The 23,107-nt window shown below is 42.8% G+C and overlaps 1 protein-coding gene across 1 annotated transcript; it reads left to right on the forward strand.

The window, feature by feature from the left end:
• Positions 1 to 12,487: 12,487 nt before the first annotated feature.
• NKX1-2 (NK1 homeobox 2) lies at positions 12,488 to 22,860 on the forward strand. The gene is made up of 2 exons (XM_082268286.1): positions 12,488 to 13,241; positions 22,152 to 22,860. The coding sequence occupies exons 1-2, from the start codon at positions 13,094 to 13,096 to the stop codon at positions 22,721 to 22,723; spliced, it is 720 nt and encodes a 239-aa protein (XP_082124412.1). The 5' UTR covers positions 12,488 to 13,093; the 3' UTR covers positions 22,724 to 22,860.
• The last annotated feature ends 247 nt before the right edge of the window (positions 22,861 to 23,107 follow it).

The following is a 23,107-nucleotide window of genomic DNA, read 5'->3' on the forward strand; positions in this document are numbered from 1 at the left end:
AAAATTATTGTGCTAGTAGAAAATTATGCTTCACTTTTTGATGGATGTTATCTGGATAGGATAATATCAGGGACTGCAGGGACGATAGCTGTGCACTGATGGAGACATCTCTGCAACTTGTGTTACTAGCTCTCTGCAATTACAATACCAGCACTCTCCAATTCCAGTATCAACCCTCTCCAATTCCAATACCATTCCAGTACCAGCTCTCCCCAATTCCAGTACCAGCTCTCCCCAATTCCAGTACCAGCTCTCCCCAATTCCAGTACCAGCTCTCTCCAATTCCAGTACCAGCTCTCTCCAATTCCAGTACCAGCTTTCTCCAATTCCAATACAAGATTTCTCCAATTCCAGTACCAGCTCTCTACAATTCCAATAACAGCTGTCTCCAATTCCAATACCATTTCAGTATCAGCTCTCTCCAATTCCAGTACCAGCTCTCTCCTATTTCAGTACTAGCTCTCTCCTATTTCAGTACTAGCTCTCCCCAATTCCAATACCAGCTCTCCCATTCCAATACCAGCTCTCTCTAATTCTAAAACCATTCCAGCACCAGCTTTCCCCAATTCCATTACTATTCCAATACCAGCTCTCTCCAATTCCAATACCAGCTCTCTCCAATTCCAATACTATTCCAATACCAGCTCTCTCCAATTCAAGTACCAGCTCTCTCCAATTCCAGTACCAGCTCTCCCCAATTTCCAATACCAGCTCTCCCCAATTCCAGTACCAGCTCTCCCGAATTCCAATACCAGCTTTGCACAATTCCAGTACCAGCTCTCCCCAATTCCAATACCAGCTGTCTCCAATTCCAATACTAGCTGTCTCCAATTCCAATACCATTCCAATACCGGCTCTCCCCAATTCCGCTACTATTCCAATACCATCTCTCTCCAATTCCAGTACCAGCTCTCTCCTATTCCAGTACCAGCTCTCTCCTATTCCAGTACCAGCCCTCTCCTATTCCAGTACCATCTCTGCCAATTCTAATACTATTCCAATACCAGCTCTCTCCTATTCCAGTACCAGCTCTCCCCAATTCCAGTACCAGCTCTCCCCAATTCCAATAAAGGCTCTCTCCATTTCCAATATCATTTTAGTACCAGCTCTTTAAAATTCAAGTACCATTCCAATACCAGCTCTTTCCACATCAAGTACCAGCTCTTACCAATTCCGATACCAGTAATCCAGTAAACCAGTAATTCCAATGTAAATTAAACAGGCATCTAGTTTTCTTTTTTTGTTTTACAGCTCAAAAACCAGGCCACGCCTATATCACTCTGTCCCCTATAGGTACAATAATGCAAGTTTGCCTGTATATATTTTGTTTAGGATGAATTTGATGGTTGGGGCAGTCATGCATGGTAATGTGCTAAAGTAACACCAAACTGGTTTAAAAAAAATCTGTTCAAGTATGTGTTCCACGTACAATAGGAAATGAGAGCGACCTAAAACCCCTAACAGAAGCCTGGGCTGACGGATTGCTATAAAGTCCAAATGCCTCTAGAGTGGTAAATAAATATTCCCAATTTAGGCTATCAAAGGCCTTATGAAGGTCTAGTGATAGGAGTAGTAATTCCCTAGATAAAGGAGTATCCCATTTGGAGCGTAGCGCTGAAATCAATGCTATAGACCGATGGATCTGATCCAACATTTGGCGTTTTGTTTATAAAGCCGGATTGATCTTTATGGATATATTGCGCTTAAAATGTACCTAAACTTAAAGCTAGAAATTTCGTTAGAATATTGAGGTCACAATTAATCAATGAAATAAGGCGGTAGTTAAGGATGTCAGTGGAGTCTTTATTTGTTTTGGGTATGACGCTAATGAAGGCCCTGTTTTCTTCAAAAGGAACCTCACCACCGTATCAAATAGAGAGCCATATATGGAGCCAGCTGTTCAGACAGTTTTTTATAATAATTAATGGGGAGACCGTCGGGACCCAGTGATTTATTTAAGGACAGTGTCTTAATAGTGGTGTGAATTTCTTCACCTGTAATGGGTTGGTCCATGAGTTCCCTATGGGATTCCGTGAGAGACAGTAAGGATAAGGTATTCAGGAAACTACTTATGGAAACAGAAACAGGACCCTGAGGTGGGTTGTATAGTTCGGTATAAAATACCTAACGTTCTTAGGTAACTCGGCGGGGAGAATTTTTTGGGAGATTGCCTCCGGAGAGTCTCATTTTTGGGAGAGCTGTATATGTGTGTTTAGGGGTAAGTTTACATGCTAACAACAAACCCAGGTAAAGAATTTATGGTTAGCCCAGCAAGGGATTTCTCTGCATTCGTATTAAGGCAAACATTAAGTTCTATGCGGGCCTGTTTAAGTTTATTCAATAGATCTGGGTGGGGGGAATGTTTGTGTTGGTTAGCTAGGGCTTTCGTATTCCTTAGTTTAGTAGTAATCACCTCGTTGCAAGCTTCCTTAAGTCTAGATGACAGCTGAATCAGAAAACCCTGAATAGAAGTTTTGTGTGCTGCCCAGTTGATGGCGGGGTTCGTGTCTTCTGCTTTATTAGTGTCTAAATAAGTTTTCAAGTGGGTAATAATATCCAGGCAATAAGATTCATTACTGAGGTTGATTCATTCAGTCGCCAATGAGATTTGGCCAATTTGACCGTCAAACTAGAGAACAATACAACTTAAGGGTCGTGGTTGGACCAGGGTGTCGAGACTATCTTAGCCAAAAATAATTTGGGTAATAGTCCCGAAGGGAGAAATACATGGTCAACACGGGAGTAGTGATTGTGAGTTCTAGAAAAGTGAGAGAAGTCTCGAGCAGTAGGATTGACCTTCCTCCAAGCATCAATAAGTTTGTGATGATGTACCAGTTGAGCAAATTTGTAGCTCTGCTTAGGGGGGGGTTGCAGTCGAGATGTGTGTGATTTGTCTAAAATATGATCTGGTGCTGAGTTAGAGTCCCCGGCCAAAATGACATCTCCCTCAAACTCTGGCGCTAATGATCAAAGTAAGGAATGGGGAAAGGCCACCTGGTTCATATTAGGAGCATAATAAACCAAAAATGTTACTAAGTTCTCTCCTAGGTGCCCCTTCACCAATAAGTAGCGCCCTTCTTTATCTTTTAATATTTTGGTTTCTGTAAAAGAAAGCCGTCGTGACAAACAGAGCGCCATCCCTCATTTTTTCTCTGTAGCATTAGCAAAGTAAAAAAGGGGGTAGTCTTTATGTATATAGCGGGGAGTGAAGGAAGAAGTAAAGTGCGTTTCCTGAAGGGCTACAATATCAGCACCCAGTAATCCAAAGTAGTTGAATACTTAATACATTTAGTGGGTGAGCCCAGCCCATTGAACATTAGGGGAAAGCAGTCACACGGTTCCAGTGGAGTTATTTAATTTGGACATGGCAAAGGATAAAAATAGCTGTAAAAGGGCAGACTTACCCACCACGCCTGCGTTCATAAATTTTGGGAATCCAAGAGAAATTCCAACTGACCCTCAGAAAGGAAGAGGGAAAAAGATTAGAAGCAGAATGAACAAGAAGAAAATAGTGTAAGAGATACATGGGCTTAAGAATGCCCAGTATCAAAGAGTGTAGCATAGCAATTAAATTGACCAACTGAAAACAGTGAATTTTATTACCACGTAGTCCAGAAACAAAGTTCTGGGAATGTGGGAGTTTCCGCCAAAGTCAACCAATGGGAAGAGTCCCCCAAACTGGGAGAGTGCATAGCCTCCTCCCGGCACAGGTATTAAATAGTGAGTAAAAAAAAAAGGCCCTCCTAGGAGCCCTTGACCAGCCAAGAAAACAAAAGGGGTAAAACAGTTTTATAAGTCAACAATTAGTGAGTATATGGTGCATAACAAAAAAGGTAAATCTGCAAACCAAAAGTTTCAAGATCACCTAGAGCAGTGATGGCGAACATTGGCACCCCAGATGTTTTGGAACTACATTTCCCATGATGCTCATCCACTCTGCAGTGTAGTGGGACATCATGGGAAATGTAGTTCCAAAGCATCTGGGGTGCCAAGGTTCGCCATCACTGACCTAAAGAATAAAAACACCAGGTTTAAGGCATATAAAGCACAATAATCAAGCAGAGGTAGCGGCTAATGTCCCATAAGACCATTGAGAAGCCACCACAGTAGAGAGAGTCAGCTGGCGTTGTTCAGGAAATTCTCAGGTAACTTGGCGTGGAGTTGCATCTTTCTTTGATGATGGGGAAGACCAAAGAGGTGAAAGTGGAGGGGGGGGGGGGGGTTGATTCCGACATCATGGGCTGTGAGAGATGAATCCCAATTTTACCAGAATTTTTTCACCGTCAGCAAAAGTAGAGAAGGAATATGATCTGCTGTTATAGGTAAATTGCAACCGGAAAGGATAGTTCCATCGGTAACGAATGTCAAGTTGAATCAGCAAAGAAAGTAGGGGTTTGAACGCTCTCTGTTTTTGAATAATGGCTTGTGAGATGTCCGCAAATATCTGGATTTTATAGCCTTCAACTTTCAGTTCGGGATGTACCCTAGCATACTTCATGACCGCTTCTTTGACTCTGAAGAAATGGGGTTTCACAATTATGTCTCTAGGGGGCCTGTCAGGTTTTGGGGAAACTAAGGCCCCGTGAATGTGGTCGATCTCCATATGGATTTCATCAATATCTGGTACAGCAGATTGCATCAATAAGTAGGTGATAGAAGTGAGATCTTTAACCATTTCTGGTAGTCCCCGTATACGGAAGTTATACCACCTGGAACGATTTTAGTGTTCTCTTCCTCCAGTCGATCTTAAAGATCAGTAATCATGGAGGAATTTTGCACCACTCTGTGGACAGTATCATCAACTTTATACTCAGTGCGGTTCAAGCGACATTCCAGTGCCTGGAACTCTTGTTTCAGATCAGAGGCTAAGTTAGTGGTAGCTTTCTCTAATTCCCTCTGTAGCATGTCAGCAAAGCAGGTAAGTAGGATAGTGTGAGGAAAGTATGGTAATGGTGCAGGTAATGGAGCTCCCCTCAGAACTGTCAGCATCCCATCCTGGCTACTGGTTTGGCTGAGGAAGATGTCTGCAATGCCCCTGTCCAAAGCAGAGGAAGTGTGGGAAGCATGGCCTGGAGATTGCATAGAAGCTTGTGAGGGGGATCTGGCAGGGCTGAAATGAGCATTTGAATGGTCAGCCGACTCACTTGAAGATGTAGGGGACTATGGGAGAGTCCGTGGTGTGTGCCCCTGAGCCAGGGGGCTTCACTTTATCCCACTGAGGCTGTGGCTGCAGCTGCCCCTTCCCTGTGTGTGTGGAGCTGGTGCTGGTCGCCATCTTGGATCCATTCCCCGATACACGAGGCTGGTAGTGGGGACTGTTAAAGGTCTTCCCCGCTGACCGGGATGACATGGAGAGGGTCTTGTGTTGCCAGTCGGCCGCCCCGACACAGTACTGGAGCGAGCAGGGGAAGAGGACCGCTAATGAAGGCTGTATGTGCCGGGAGTGTGTGAAGCAGTTCAGGCTTGCATCCGCTCTGTCCACCCGCGCATGTGCTCTCCAACTGAATGCTTTTTACGGTTTACTCTAAGCACCAGGAAGATGTGAGTGTTTTTTTACTTAGAGGAAGAAGACATAGGTTCCGGAGAAAGAAGACACGTTGGAACTACGACGGGAGACATTTTACAATAAGGAACTGTCAAAAACCGTTTCTTATTTTTTTTTTTAACACTTCATTGCGTTTTTGGGTGAATAAGTAGGGGTACAATGTACCCCATAATTATTCACATGGGGGGCCGGGATCTGGGGGCCCCCTTTCTTAAACCCTTACCACCGAAGGACATTCCTGTATGTCGTTGGGTTTCAGTGGTTATACCTGGATGATGCCTGCACCTACAGGCATCATCCCAGTACCGTTACTTTCAGCCGGCGATTCCCTACAAAGCAGAAGTGATCTCAGTGGCTAATTAGCCACTCGATCACTTTTGCAGATGGTGGAAGGGGGTCCCACCCCCCTCCCGCCGCCGCATCTCCTGGGCTCTCTGCTCCCATCGCGGAGGCCGGGAGAGATGCGGCCGATGGTGATGGCTGCCTGGGACAGAGAGAGAGGAACTGACGTCATTTCCCTCATTCTGCAACCCTGGAAACTGGGAGAGACGAGTATTCGTCACTTCTGGTTCCGCCCCTTTGTTTACCTGGCCACCAGCAGCCAGAGAAGCAGTTGATTGGACTAATCTCGGTCCGATCGGCTGCATGGGGGGGCCAGAGGAGAGATTTGGTGTCTCCAAATCTCTCCATCAAGAGAACATTTCATGGCCCATGCTATCAAAAGGGATGTTGTTCATCCCTTGTGATAGCAATAAAGTTTGTACAAAAAAATAATAAAAAAAAAATGTGTATAAAATAAATAAAGGAAATGTAAAGAGCCCCCTTTCCACCGTGCTTACGCGCAAATGCGAATGCATACGTTATTCCAATACGCATATGTAAATGATGATCACACCACACAACTGAGGTATTGTCGCAAATGTCAGAGTGAGAGCAATAATTCTAGCCCTAGACCTTGTGTGCCACTTTAAACTGGTAACCTGTAAAGTTGTTTAACCTCCCTGGCGGTATGATTCTGTCAGGAATTCTGTACCAAAAGCGGTACAATTTTTTTCATGGAAATTTGGCGTTATGTATTATAGGCCTACAATTCTTAGTAATTACTGACTTAAACCTGACCAAAACAAGACTCTAGTAGACATCCCAGATGTGATAAATTTGAAACACAAACGCATGAATTATAATCGAATCAATAATATAATTTTTTTTTATTTTGTTTAATTAGAATATATAATATATATAATAAAATTATATTATTGATTCGATTATAATTCATGCGTTATATATTATATATATATATATATATATATATATATATATATATATGTGTGTGTATATATATATATATATATATATATATGTGTATATATATATATGTGTGTGTGTGTGTGTGTGTGTGTGTATATATACGCATGAATTATAATCGAATCAATAATATAATGTTATATATATATATATATATATATATATATATATATATATATATATGTGTGTGTGTATATAGGTATATATATATATATATATACACATATATACATATATATATATATATATATATATATATATATATATATATATATATATATATATATATATATATATGCACATATATATATGTATATATATATATATGCATATATATATATATATATGTATATATATATATATATATATATATATATATATATATATATATATATATATATATGCATATATATATATATATTTATTTATATAATTTCCCTCCCTAGTTCCGCTCCCATGCAGCATTGCTGCTGCAGGGAACGGAACTAGGAAGTCCTCCTACCAACAGACGAGCGGCGGAGATCTCGGGTGGGGGTCACAGCAATGAGAGCTCATCGCTGGATCGCCAGGATAAGGTAAGACACTCCGCTGCGCTGTCTGCACAGCTCTGCACATTCACCCCGAGCGTGACTCGGGGATACCGATAATAACAGGAAATTCCTACCCCGAGTCACGCTCGGGTTTACCGCTAGCCTGGTTAAAGCGTCGCCTATGGAGAATTTTAAGCATCGTAGTTGCCGCTTTTCCACAGGCAGACGCAATTTTAAAGCATGACATGTTAGGTATCTATTTACTCGACGTAACATCATCTTTCACATTATAAAAAAAAATCGGGCTACTGTTTGTTTTTTTAAATTCATGAATGTGTTTTTTCCCCAAAAAATTGCGTTTTGAAAAACCGCTGCGCAAATACCGCGTGACATACAAAAATTGCAACACACACCATTTTATTCTATAGGGGGGTCTCTGCTAACCGCTAAAAAATATATATATATATATATATATATATATATATATATATATATATATATATATATAATGTTTGGGGGTTTGGGTGTCCTAAGTAATTTTCTAGCAAACAAAAGTAGATTTTTACATGTAGGAGCCAAGTGTCAGGATAGGCTTGGGAAGGAGGTGGTTAAGGGGGGGGCTTCCAGATTCTGGTAAGCCCCCTGCCCACAGACTCCCACAACCACCACCCAGGATTGTCGGGAAGAGACCCTTGTCCCTATCAACATGGGGGCAAGGTGCTTTGGGGCAGGGGCAGAGCCCCCCCACCCAAAAGCACCCATCCACCTATGTTGAAGGGCATGCGGCCTGGGCTGCATGCTCGGATAAGGGTCTGGTATGAAATTTGGGGGGGCTCACACCTGGACTTCGGTGCAGCTGGCTACCCAGCATGTACCTCCCGATCTCGTGCTTGCGCACTGAGCAGCTTTCGCTCTTCCCGATAGGTTGCCATACCAATGGCGGCAGCGGAAGTTCCCGCCGCCTAGTGACAAAATCTTGCGTTATTTCCAGACCGGAAATGATGCAAACGGGAGGATCGGGATGTCCTGATTTGACAGGTTGCTATAGCAATGGGGCGGGAACTTCCGCTGCCACCATTGGTATGGCAACCTATCGGGAACCATTTTTTAAAAAAATGGTGTGAGACTCGAAGGGCCCGGTATGGACCCCTTGCTGTTTTTTCATATTTTTTTTTTTCCGGCCATTTTTTTCACATTCAGCTGTCAGCAGGCAACCCCACTGATAGCTGATGACTCATCGGTTGTTAAGAACATGGCATCCGGCTTCCTGGCCCGCTCCTTTGCAACCAGCTATATACAGTGTTTAAAGTGGAGTATTGGCCTCGGAAATGTTTTTAAGATAAAAATACCCCCAGGACAGTCAGGGCTAGTGCATTTCATAATGGATAGCCTCTGAACTGTCCCAGGTTGCACTTACCTTTTAGAACAAATACTTACCTTGAAAATGTCTTGTCCAGCGCTGCCATCTCAGGTGTGGGCAGCTGAAGCAGGAGCGTTTTCTTTGGTATCCTCTTCCGTGTCCTCTTCGGTCCCAGAATGCCCTGCAGCGGCCCCGCTCGTCACTTCCGGGGCAGGCGCGTCATCCCTGCACGTGCATGCCCAGAAGCTGTTTAGTAGGGAATGACGTGCCTGCACTGGAACTGACGAGCGGGGCCGGTACATTGATTCCTGGGAGTAATGACGTTCAGCTCCCAGGAGTCAATGCAAGCAGGAAGAGACGGCGCAGGACGCGGCCACAGAGGGAGGAAGTGGAAGAAAGGCGGAGAAACAGCTGTCAGTTCCCCATGAATCTCTATGGGGGAAATCCTGCGATCCGCTGGACGGATGGAAAATAGTGTTTCCATCCGTTCAGATTTGACAGATCGGATCGGATGTCATCGGACATGTCTCCGCTGACATCCGATGCCCCATAGGGATGTATGGGGGGACCGTTCAGATCCGCAAAAAAAAACGGACAGGCGGATCTGAACGGTCCGCCTGTGTGAAAGAGCCCTTAAAGGGATACTAGCACATTAACATTTGAGAGCACAGCACCACTTTTGAACAAAATTTTGCACATTGATAAACGTTTAAAGAATTTGTATAGGTGTGAGCGATCCGCTTTGTACGTTTTGGAGTCTCATAGCACTCAATAGCACAACATAGCAGCTCGCAAGTACACCCATTTTTAGATGTTTATGGATTATTTTTGGAGAATAAGGAAATAGTTTTGTGTCACTTTAAGGGTCCATATACACCACATTGTGGTAAGCTGCAATGCCTGTGCAGTGCCTTGGGTTCCCCCAAATTCCATACCAGCCCCTACCACCACTAATCACATCATCTTCTTACAGCATACAGGTATGTATAGAGTGTGTGATGTATGTGTCCCTGTATGTTTTATGGTGGGCAGCAAAGTGGCTTAATGGTTAGCACTCCTGCCCTGCAACAATGGGGGTTTTGGTTCAAATCTCAGCCAGGACACTACATGCATGAGAGTTTGCATGTTTTCCTTGTGCTTATGTGGGTTTCCTCCCACACGTGCATACCGATCCTGAGAAATTGGGGAGGGTTGAGGAGAGACCTGATGACCTGCCTCGAAAAAATCTATGGAAAAAGGCTCTCAAGTATATCAGACCCCGTGTCCAGAGAGCCAGATACGTGTGAACAAATATATCCATGAAATAATTGTTTCTAGAGATTCTAATACTCATCCCAGGTTCACTTTAAAGTGTTTCTAAAGCCTGGGAATTTTTTACCTTAAAGCGGAGTTCCACCCATTTTTTGAGGATCCAATTACTCTCATGCCCATTCTGAATGCTGTAATAAATAGCATTTATTTTTTTATTTGTACATACCTTTTTAACTTTTCATCTGTAACACCTCCGGCTGCGACCGCCTAGGTGATTACGTCACTAGGCAATTTGCAAGGGCTCCTGGGATGGCGGTGTCATGTATCCCAGGAGCCCATTCATATCGCTTAGTGACAAAATCTCGCGTTATTTCCAGACCGGAAATTATGTGAACGGGAGGATCGGAATGTCATGATTTGACAGGTTGCTATAGCAATGGGGCGGGAACTTCCGCTGCCGCCATTGGTATGGCAACCTGTCGGGAAGAGCGAAAGCTGCTCAGTGCGCAGGCACAAGATCGGGAGGTACATGTTGGGTAGCCAGCTGCACCGAATCCCAGAAATTAAGACAGAAGGGATTCAGATGCCCACAGATGACATGGAACCTGCCTACTTCTGAGATCTGGTTAGTCTTAAATATTTTAACACAAACTACAGAGACTAGGCCATGTTCTAAATGTTGCTAGATATGTTTAAACAAGTATGGAGAAGTGTTTAAAAAAAAAGTATTTGGGGGACTGGAACTCCGCTTTAATGCATTCCCTGCATTAAGGTAAAAAAATATCCCAGTGTTTGTATCACCCCCTTTATACTTATTTGAGTCCTATCTCGATCCAGCGCTGTGCCAATCTTTAGTAGCTCTCTCTCTGCTCACAGAGGCAGCAATGGGTTCTCCTGTTTCTGCCAATCAAATCCTGTGAGTACGGAGTGAGGGGTGGAGCTGAGCCCTGCTGTGTGCATCAATAAACGCACATAGTCTCACATGGGATCAAGCCCACAGGTGTTCCCCCATAGCAAGCGGCACACAAAAAATAGGAGGAGCCAAGAGCGCCGGTGTTCTATAAGAACACTGCTACCCATCAGAAAATGCAACGGAAGAGACGTTGTGAACACAATTGCTTATTGTGCATGCTCTATGCGTTCCAACATGGCCGCTATGCGTTTCAATAGGTTTCCTAAAGTGACAGAACAGGAAGGCGGCAGCGAACATCATCTTACACCCAGACAAGTCTTCAATGTCACACTTGTTTTAGCAGGTATCTTACCTTATATACTGAAATAGTCTATTTCACAATATAATCACTTTGTCACTGTGCAGTGCGGCGTGTACCAAGATGGCCTTCGCTACCTTCTGCCTGCAGGTTTCTGGCTATTTTTACTATAATACAATAATAATGCAAATGTCATACTGTGATTCAGTATATAAGGTGAGTTTACTGCTAAAATAAGTGTGAAATTGAAGACTTGTGTGGGTGTAAGAAGATGTCCGCCGCTGCTTCGTGGTTATGAGTAAGCGAGTGTAAACTCAGGAAACGCGTCAACCTTTTTGTCCTTGTCCGTGATGTTTTGATGTCCAGTTTTGAATCTACAGGGGTGTATAAACTTCACATGTTCATTTACATCGGTGTGCGGTCATCACTGTGTGTTTGAAGATACCACCGCTGCTTCGTGTTATGTCAGATTAGGAAACCTATTGGAACGCATAGCGGCCATGTAGGAACGCATGACGCATGCATACTAAGGAATTTTAGCTCAGAACGTCACTTCTGTTACAATTTCTGATGGGTAGCATTATTCTGACAGGACGCCGGCAGGGGACCCAAGAAGAGAAGGTTTGGGGCAGGTAAGTATAATGTTTTTTTAGAATTACCTTTGCAAACGCTTTAAATTAAATGATTGTGATGTGTGAGTGGATTCATTCAGTTCTACTCTTTACAAAAATCTTTTTATATTAAAAAAAAAAAAAAAAATCTTCATACAACGTTCTTTTGTATGTCATTTGTAGAACCCTTAATTAAATTTTCTGCATCTGTTTAAAGGCCCGTACACACGTACCGATCGTCGGCATACAAACGTCGGTGGACGAAGGATCTGCCGATTGTACGCGTGTTAGTATGGTGCCTCCGACAGATGTCTGCGCACAATCCGCGGACAAAAGTCTTTCGTGCAAACATGAAAATATTTGTATGCCGACACCAGAACGGACGATTGTTCGCCTGTCAGTACACAATTCGGCCGACAGACCGCAGATTTGCAAGACTGGGCATGCTCAGAAAATAGAAAACACAGGGAAAGTTAACCATTACATGACATCACTTCTGCAGTCGGCGGACAAAATTCTTGTGCTGTCCTTGTGCTGTCTTTGCACTTTTCAGCAGACACCGACATCCCGGGGAGAAAAGAGGAACATTTGTAAGCCGACCATCGGTACGTGTGTACGGGGCTTAACTCTTACGGGATTGATCCTACACACCCATCCCTCTCTGAAATCGAACCCAGCATGCTTTTATTGTGAATCACATAGAGCCCACAATAATCTAAAACTGGAGAACAATGATGAGTTGATGTCTTTGGTTTAATCCAAACCTTGAAATTCACATTATAGCTAACCAACCAACACTAATTTAGAGATTAAGACCAAATGGATGAGGAATTAAATGGATGATTGAGATGGGGGGCAGATGTGAGATGAAAGAGCTGCATTACAGGATGGGGTAGTGTAAATGCACGGTAATTGTGGCAATGAAAGAGTACAATAGCAGGACACCAAGGACAAATAAAATGGACTGGGTACCAAAGATAAATAGACTTCTCTCCTCCGCCCCCTGTCTTGTCCCTCTTCTCTTTCCAGTTTAGTGTCATCTCCTCCCTTCTGTCTCGTGGCTGCTTGCTGTGTCTCCTCCTCTATGGGATGCCCATTAAAGCAGAGATGCACATAGACACCTGTCATCAGAGACAGTCAGACACCGAGGGCATTGGAAGGATCAGCAGAGCCCCTGACCTGACTCGGATCTACCCAAGTTGATATTCTTCATCAGATTCACAGGATACCTAAGTAGGACTCCAGGTCCCCAGTGCTTGGCAAGTTCCAGCTGGATCACCATGGGCATGCTGAACTGTGATAGCTCAGAAGAAAAAGTTACCAATCGGAAACATCTCCACACTCCTTTCTCCATTGTGGACATTCTCAATCAAGTTGGAGACAAGAGACCAACAAGTGAGAGTTCTCGAGAATCTGAAAAGGAAATAGGTGAGATGGTGGGGCACTCAACTGTTCATTATTAGCATTTTAGACATCAGTAGTACATTTTTGGAGTGGTATACATTTTCTTTCTGCAGATGTACCATTTGAATTGGATTGGTGGGTGATCATAGGCACCACATCCCTATCCATATCAAAGACACACTGGGGTTGATTTCCTAAAACCGAATAGACTGTGCACTTTGCAAGTGCAGTTACACTCTTTTTTTCTTAGTAAATGTCAATGTGGTAAAGATTAACTTTGTAAAGAATACTCAATTAGGTGTAAGCATTTTGCTTGTACGTGATTGAATGATGGAAGTCAACAGAGCTTTACCACATTAAGCTCTTGTTCACATTAAATGCAGTTTTGAAATTATGTGACTTTATCTGAAATTGCATGATTTCAAAGCCGCATGTCAGTGCGACTTTAAAGTTTCATGCACAGATGTCTATTCAAGTCATGCCCGAAATCGCCAAAAGTAGTGCAGAAAATACTTTTTCAAATTGATGCGGCACCGCAAAGTCTGCATTGCATCGATTTGACCATGGCCATTGCCGACAATAGGGTGCAACTTGTGCGATTTGACCTGTCAAATCGCATGACAAGTCGCTCCAATGTAAACGAGGGCTCACCAAGCTCTGGAGAAAACGAGTGCAACTGCACTTGCAAAGTGCACACTCTATTTTCCTTTGGTAAATCAACCTCACAATATTTATTTACAATATATATTTATGGGACTTTTTGGAAACAGGCATTAATAATGCATTTTCCCCCCTCTCTAAAATATATATTTATTGATACATTGTAAAAGCCTTACAAAATAAAGGAACTTCTGTAGTACCCAAACATATTCAACAAAATTCAGACCTATATATTAAAATCCAAACAATATTCCCAGTTGCTCGCCTCCTACCATGTGTTTACTGTCTCACATATTTATTTGCAATAGTTGTTATCATGGTTACAGCAATTCTTTAATTTGAAGGTTTTTTTTTTTGCAATGTATTGATAAATATATATTTTAAATGGAAAACATGCCTTATTAATCTCGGGCAGCATAAAGTCCCACTAAATAAAAATAGCGTGTCTTTAAGCAGATTTAATGTATTCTTTGTGTTCATGGACCACCTTTTTTCCAATGACAATAATATAAATGGTGCATTGGCTGAGTGCTTTTAAGCTTGAGTAATGTTTCTATGTGAATTTAGGATTTATTTTGACCCTGGCTGTTTTTTTTTTTTTTTTTCATCTTGAAATAGACATAAGCCCCGTACACACGCACAGATTGTTGGCCAACTTTTGTCCAGTGTTGTTTGTTTGTTGGTTGAAATGTGCTCTAGACTTGCACTGGACTTTTGTTGGCCAACAACAACCAACTTCAGAAGTGATGTCATGTGCTGGTTTACTTTCCGTGTTTTTTTTCTTCTCTGAGCATGCCCAGTCTTGCTCATCTGATTTTTGTCTGCCGAAATCTGTACTGACCGAGGAACAATCGGCCGTTCTTTGTTGGCCAACAAAAATTTTATAGCATGCACACCAGATTTTTTTTGGCCGAAAATTCGCAGTTGGTTGTCGGAAGCATCATACTAACAAGGCAGATTGGACGTTGGCCAATAATTTACGGCCAACAATCTGTGCGTGTGTACGGGGCTTTAGAGGGCACTATTTACTAAAACTGGAGCACTCAGAATCTGGTGCAGCTGTGCATGGTAGCCAATCAGCTTCTAGCTTCAGCTTGGTCAATTAGGCTTTGACAATACAATCTGGAAGCTGATTAGGTTCTATGCAGAGCTGCACCAGAGTTTACACTCTCCAGGTTTCATGAATCAACCCAAGAGTAATGACATTATGAGCCTCTATTGTGCATATTCAGTCAAAATATTAGGTAAGAAGAGGTCTCTGCATTATACCATACACAGAAGGGATGTATTACCTAGACCCAAATAGTTCACTTTGAAATGAATTCACAATAAAGCCTGGGAGGAGGACAGGAGCATGTGTTGGTGGTTTTAGCTTGAGGCTGACCAATTCCAATTTGTCATACTCCTGCACCTAAGCTGAATACACACTATACAATGTTCTTTAGATTTACCAAAACCATATAATATGAGGTCAAACCCAAACACTTTCAATTTGTATGCAGTCAGGAAGGCCCTTGCACTACATAGAAAAGGTAAATCTAAAGGAAATTTAACAACAAAAGTTGTATAGTGTGTATCCAGCCTCACTTTGTTTGCGTGGCCGTCACAGGTAACTTGTTGCTTGTCCACTTTTTTTTTGTTATTTTTAACCACTTGAACCACACTTTTTCCAGCTTCTAATACCCCTTCGGTACCAGGCTATTTTTTTTCCAGTGTTGTGATAGTTTGTCTGACAATTACTCTGTCATGACACCCAAATTAGTTTTACATTATTTATTATTGAGACAGAGTTTTTGCTTGGTAGTATTTAAAGCGGTAGTATAGTCCGCCAATAAACATTTACCTACAGGTAAGCCTATGATAAGGCTTACCTGTAGGTAAAATGAATGCACGGTTTAGGAGATATTCACCCTGCATGCAGCCGCTGACACCAGCGGCACATGCGCTCTGAAGGTCCGGCGGACCTTCAGAGCTCTTTGCCGGCTCCTTGCCGTAAAGAAAACATCATCGTGGCTCCGGCCACTCACAGCGCCGGAGCTGCCGAACCCGGAAGAGCCGCTGAGGGAACAGGACCGCTCCCTCAGCGGTGTCCGGGGGTCCGTGTCGGGGCTTAGTTTTAAGGTATTTCATAATGAGTTTGTATGCGATGCCTTTCTTCTGCAGGGTTTGTTTTTTTGTTTAGGAGGATACAACCGCTTTAATAGCCATGTTTTATTTTAATTTTCTATTTATTTTGCTATATAAAAAAAATGCGTCCCTTCCACTTTGTTACTAGACCTATCAAATAAATGTCAGGACATTATGGAGAAACGTGCTGTTACTGAGGGGGTTAATCTCTTTGGGCATTCTGACCCTTTTTTGTTCTACAACAGTTGGAAGGTTACAGGTTGCCTTTCTCTGGCTTAGGCCCCTTTCATACTTGTGCGACTTGTCCTGCAAAGTCGCATTACAAGTTTTCCCCCATCATTTCCAATAAGTACCATTCATATCTGTGCGACTGCGACTTCAAAGTATTCTCTGCAATACTTTGGTCTGACTTTGATGTGACTTGAGGTCCATAGACCGCAAAATTACACAGGCATTGCTTCAAGTTGTGTGACTTTCAGGTCGTACAAATTTGAAAAGGCCAATTCATGCCAGAACATGGTGGGGAAACCACTATATGTGCAAGTTTCCTGCACCGCGTTCAAAACTCACTGCAGTTGCGATCTGCAGCAGGTGTCAGTGTTAACTCAATGACACCCCAAGCGCAGGTCGCAAACACAGTGCGTTTGCCTGCACTGGTTCACATGGTATAGTAGTACTATGTGGTCTGGTTGCTGACCATGGTATTAGGTAGTGCATGCAAATGAATTGGCTGAAATTGCGCTGCACCTGGATCGCATAAGAATCGCACAGGAACACACAGCATGTTCCTGCATGATCCATGGTGTGCAACGGCCCCTAAAAGAGGATGTTTCACCTACTGGTCTGTAGACGTTGGGGGGGGGGGTTCTCTGACATTACCTGCCCTCAGAGCCCTTGTTGGCTATGCATCAAATCCATAAAGAAAAATAAATTTGCAACATATGTTTATTTTTTCTCTAGCAGGATTTTGCAGCAACAAAATCTTTTTAGTCCTGGTTCACATTTGTGCGATGCGGCAACGCTGCGAATATACAGCGTGTTCCCGCATCGCATCTGCACCCCTGGCAGTTCACACTGCCATATACGATACGCAGGGGGTGTTAATTAAAAGTTAATGACACCCCCAGTTGAAATCGCATGTCGCAGTGCGATCTGCAAGTTTGCACAGAATCGGATCGCACTAGTGTGAACCACTATGCAATCCAATTCTGCTGCAGATTAAAAAAATGTGTGTGTTTAGTGCGATTGTGCTGCGAATTCAGCCATACAAACTGTATGGCTGAATTTGCACCGCACAGAGATCCCAGGTAATTTAGGAGCAGTGCGCTCTGAATTACATGCGATCTCTGTGATCGCACTAATGTGAACCGGCACTCAGAAATCAAACAGTCCTATGACAAAAGCAGACATTGCTACTTCAAAATAGTGTCTTTCACATAAAGGAGGCACCAAGATTTTTCAGTAGTACAATCTTTCCAAGAACAAAAATGGAAAAGTATTGCAGCTTACCAACCCTTAGATGTGGTGGCTGCATTTGTTTTCTTTTTTCACACTTTGTTTCCTTTTATTCAAGGGTGGCAATTATACTGAGTAGCATTATCACCCTAGAACAGGTAGTATGTGAAAACTACATAACGCCTCCCTCACTTCTTCATAGCAGGGGGAGGTGTTTTGTAGTCCACAAAGGTAGCAGGAAAAAATGACAACTGATAACAGTCCAGAGGCAGAGAGAACAGGAAGCTATTCGCTCTATGTGCATTTTTTTTTTTTTTTTTTTTGCACTTGTTCATCAGATTTAATAAAATGCTTCCAATGATTTATTTAACAGACCAAAAGGGAGAAATCAAGAGACATTTAATGATGGCGTTTACATTCAGTGAACCTTACGTACAGAAGAGAAGGAATACAGTAATTAAAGTTGTTAAAAACATTTCCATGGACCAATCTGCAAAACTTGCGAACTCAGACGACAACCGTTTTTTTTAGGTTTCCATTGTCCGGAAGCAGAGATAAATCTCGCTGATTACTTGGAGGCGAAGGGCCCCTGTAATTGCTCTGGCCCCTATGGGATGCAGGGGCAGGTAGGTTTAGTTGTAAGACTGCTGTCCCTGGCAGTGATCAATATCCCATTACTGGCTGCTGCCTATCTCTGTGCACAGGCTTCCTGTCTGATGAGAAGACCCTGTATGGCAGAGATGACAGCTATCGATCCTCATCACGGGACGGTCACTTCATCAGGACTAGAAAGCCAGCAATTTCTCCTTAATAACCCTGCCTAATAAATCTTCTAGCCTGTGCTTGCCCTGTCACCTATTTGTCAGGGACACAGGTCACCGCAGACAGCGTCTTCTTATTATACAAGACAGTGATAGGAGGAATATTCTGAATATTGCTTTGGCTTTCCAACGATTGAGGATCTACAAGTCCCAGCGAAATGCTACAAGAGGTTCTGAGATGTGTGTTTACTTACAGAACCACTAAAACCTAAAGGTGACCATACACTATACAATCTGATTGTACAATCTCCTTCTCTTTTTAATTAAAAAAAGAAAATAAAATTATATTTTATTGAACCAAATGCCACAAGTACAGACAACGCAAGTATAAAATACACAGGAAATCGTTTTCTCTCTAGTACATATAAATTCTCAGAGCCTGTACATTGCACATTGAATATATATTCCTCTTGGACAATAAGGAAACGCAATGTAAAATGACAACCAAAACAAAGAAAAACCTAAACCAATGTAATTGGTGTGCGCTATCCTCCAAATAGGTAAGTCTAACTAGTAGAAGAGAGGGCTATTCCAGTGTTGCACCCTACGAATACCACCAGCCCTCTGAGGTCCTCGGGACATACAATGGTACAATCTCCATTAAATCTACCATCAACCATATAGAGATGGGGTCTTCAAACTATGGCCCTCCAGTTCAGGAACTACAATTCCCATCATGCCTAGTCATGTCTGTGAATGTCAGAGTTTTATAATGCCTCATGGGATGTGTAGTTCTGCAACATCTGGAGGGCCGTAGTTTGAGGATCCCTGATATAGAGCAAGGGCCTGCCTGACTTGATGCAAATTAAATGGATTGTTCTGTTACATAGTATTGGTAAATCTAAAGGAGATTGAATAGAGACTGTACAATCAGATTGTGTATGGCCAGCTTTAAGTGATATTAAAATCTTGTGTTGTGTGTTTTTTTCTTTAAAACAAACATGTTACTTACCTGCTCTGTGCAATAGTGTTGCACAGAGCAGCCCAGATCCGCCTCCTCTCGGCCCCTCCCTGTCACTCCTGGCCCTTCCCTCCTGCCGAGTGCCCCCACAGTAAGCAGCTTGCTATGGGGGCACCTGAGCCGAGCCACTGCTGTGTGTGCATCCATTCAGACATGGAGCTGGGGCCTGGCCCTGCCCCCCCCCCCTCCTCATTGGCTCACTGACTTTGACAGCATGGGGAGCCAATGGAGCCCAGTGCTGCATCTCAGCCTATCGGGAAGGAAAGTCCTGGACAGTCGAGGCTCTCGTGCAACATCGCTGGATTGAGATGGTGCTCAGGTATGTATTGGGGGGGGGGGGGGGGGGGCTGCTGCACAATGCATTAAGATAAAAAAACTTCTGCCTTTAGAACCACTTTAAGACAAATTTCTTAGATGAGAATGCTACCAAATTCTATTCATTTTCCGGAGATTTCCCATTTTTGTTAATGCAGGACACTGAAAAGCAGAGGTATGAATGTAGCCTAAAGAAGTATTGTGACATTTATGTATGTAAAGATGCCAACATCAAACCGAACAGCCTTTAAAGTAATCCTTTAGTTAGAGGCTCCCATTGCTGACCCACTATTGAAAATGCAGGTTGCCATGCTGATCCCTGACTAAGGCCAGCCATAAATGGATCCAAATTGGGTCGGTTTACCAAGGACCAGCCAAATTTTGATCCATGTACGGGCAGGCTGGTTGTACACAAGTTGATCAATTGACTTGTGTGGAACCAGCCCACTGGAAAATTTTTCTCTCAATCAGTGCCGGCGGCTATAGCTGTTGGTGCGGATTAGTCAGAGATGTATAGTAACTAAGTAGAACTACTTCACTACTGTACTTAAGTACCGAAAGGCGGTATCTGTACTTTCCTAGAGTAGAATTTTTTTCTCCTACTTCCACTTTTACTTCACTACATTTTTTTCGATGATTTCAATACTTCTACTCTGATATTTTTTTTTTGTGCTGCATAGTTACTCGTTATAATTATAAAAATTACCATTGCCAGAACAGTAGATGGCAGGTTTCATGAAGCTCAAAACATGTGTATTATCAGCGCATACGAAAATAAATGCTACTGTATGTATGAATAAAAGCTGCATTTGAAATAATAAAAAACAATATGATGTTCAAACTTTTGACTTCTTTCTTTTATAACTACATAACACAGTACTTGTACTTTTACTTTCTGTACTTGAGTAGCAATTTTTTTTTCAAAACTACTGGTACTTTTACTTTCAGTGCTTGAGTAGCAACATTTTTAAAAAAAACTACTTGCAATACTTAAGTACAAAAAATGTTGAATACTTTAGTACTTCTACTCAAGTCACTTTTTGATCGAGCACTTCCACTTCTACTCAAGTCACTTTTTGATCGAGCACTTGTACTTTTACCCAAGTATGGGTTTCGAGTACTTTATACAACTCTGGGATTAGTGTATTCCGATGGTGGGGGAAATCTCTCTGCTGTCACAATACGGTAGTTCAGCAGGAGGGATTCCCCCATCCCCATCAAGAGTCAATCAAGAATTCCTTTTTTTTTTTTTTTTCGTTCAATCCGCTGGTCGAACAAAAGAAAATGACTGATTTATGGCCAGTTTTACTCCGAGTCACTGATTTCTAACAAGTATCGTTGGATACTTACACTTCAAATCCCTCAAATTACAGTACACATCCCCCTCCCCTCCCCCCATCTTCCCTCCTAGCACAAATCCTCCCTCTACCCCCCCCCCCCAAAAAAAAAAAAAAAAAAAAAAAGCTAAGAGCGGTGATTTAGGGGGATCTGTGTTGGGAGGGAAGGAGATTTGTTCTATGAGGCGGGATTTGAGGGAATTTACACTGGGGGGGGGGCACTTGAAGTGGGGGGAGAAGATGTGTACTAGGAGGGGAATTTTAGGGGTAAAGGATTTGTGCTAGAAGGGGTGATTTATTTATTTTTTTGGGGAATAGGGGACAAAGACTTCAGCAAGGGGGGGGGGGGGGATTTATGCTTTGGGGGTAAGAATGCAGATTATCGTTCATTTTTTTTGTGGGGGTTTTTTTGCTGACGCTTAATGCTCATATTGTTTGGGGGGGGCGCTATTTGGCATGGTCGCCCCGGCTCTGGATGACCTTGTCCCGTCACTGACTACAGTGCTCATGTGATAACAACGGTCATGCAGAGAGAGGAGTGGGAAAGCGAAGCGCTCAAACAAAGTTAGGGGGAAGCAGAGCTATTGTGATGCGGTACTTCTAAGAAGGAAGTCGAGTCTGCACCTGTAATGAGAACAAATGTAATGCCTGTCAAACTCACCCACTAAAGTCAATGGGACTGTACTTCAATCGCTTAAAGTGGAGCTTCACTCTCCCAATCAACATTGATTATTTTTAATCCTTATGCTGCTTGCATTAGTAAATTGATAGGAAAGTATCATATTTACTTGCTTTAAAAACATTTTTTATACATTTCTTCAATTACTTCTGGGTTTCTTTCCTAGACAAATGATATCATACATCCCAGGTGTCTTCATGAGAGGAAGAGGGATTTTCTCAGATAAGCAAACCCTTCTACATGCATGCTTGAGCTAAGGGGAGGTGGATTCCAGGAAGAAAATGCTATATGAATCATCTGCCCTTGCTCAAGATGGCCACAACCAGAAGTGCTAGGGGTGTTTTTCAACAAAATAAAGAATGGAGACCTGGATGGATGGGGGATTTGCTTTGATCATTAAAATTAATTGAATAATATTTTTGGTTTGGTGCTCACACAAAGTGTGCCAAAGGAGCCTCATGTGGCCCCCAGGCCTTGGTTGGGCATCAGGAGTATAAACTATCAAGCACCAATATTTTAATTTTTTCTATATCATTCACTGAAATCCTTACTAATTGTTTCTCTTTTGCACCTTCATAGATGTGAGCAAAGACATTGTGTCTGGACCAAAAGAAGAAGCTGGACCTTCTTCCCTAGATTTCGGGTCAAAAGAAGAGTTAATGAAGACAGAGAATCAACAGAGCACAAAGGTCTCCGGGGCCAGTTCTAAGCCCCGGCGGGCCCGCACCGCCTTTACCTATGAACAGCTTGTGGCCCTGGAAAGTCGCTTTCGAAGTAGCCGTTATTTGTCGGTGTGTGAACGGCTCAGCTTGGCTCTGACCCTGCACCTAACGGAGACTCAAGTCAAGATCTGGTTTCAGAACCGGAGAACAAAGTGGAAGAAGCAGCAGCCTCCAGGAAGTTCAGAGGCCAGATCCTGTAATACACACAGTTGTCCTCCGAGTCCGGGTCCACAATTTATCCCAACCTATCCATCCTTCCCCTGCTCTGTACAACACCCTCACATGTGCCCAACTACAAACCACCAAATGCCACCATTTCCCAGACTCTTCCTCTCTCCTTCCAGCTCCTTCCCACCTTCTCCATCTTGTCCATTCCCCCGGTTTATAAATTCAGTCAACATGACATCATTTTATAGCCCCACCCCCTAGGAGCCTGCAGCCATCAAAGTGTATTGCTTGCTGCTTATAGCAGGCAACATGGAGCACTAAATGGACAGAGGAAACCTGGATAGATGGACAAGAAAGCCAGCTCTTCTAGTCCTCTGCCTGGACTCTGTGGAGGGAATTTACTACGGCCGTTAAAGTTTTAAAGGGACCCCAGACAAGACAATACAGTGTGCTTTAGGTACAAGACCATTAGCAGCATTTTCTGTGTTTGCCATCCATGCGCCATCATTTGATCCATATGGATTAGAACATTATCGGTGACATTACTGCATAAAATAGGGCAAATATAACATCCGATTGTAACATTTGTCCCTTCAAGCGGTATTAAACCCAAAAGTTTAAAATCTTGCAGCTTACCAAACATTA

The sequence above is a fragment of the Pelophylax lessonae genome, assembly GCF_965119305.1.
Source record: "Pelophylax lessonae genome assembly, chromosome: 9".
Taxonomy (NCBI): Eukaryota; Metazoa; Chordata; class Amphibia; order Anura; family Ranidae; genus Pelophylax; species Pelophylax lessonae.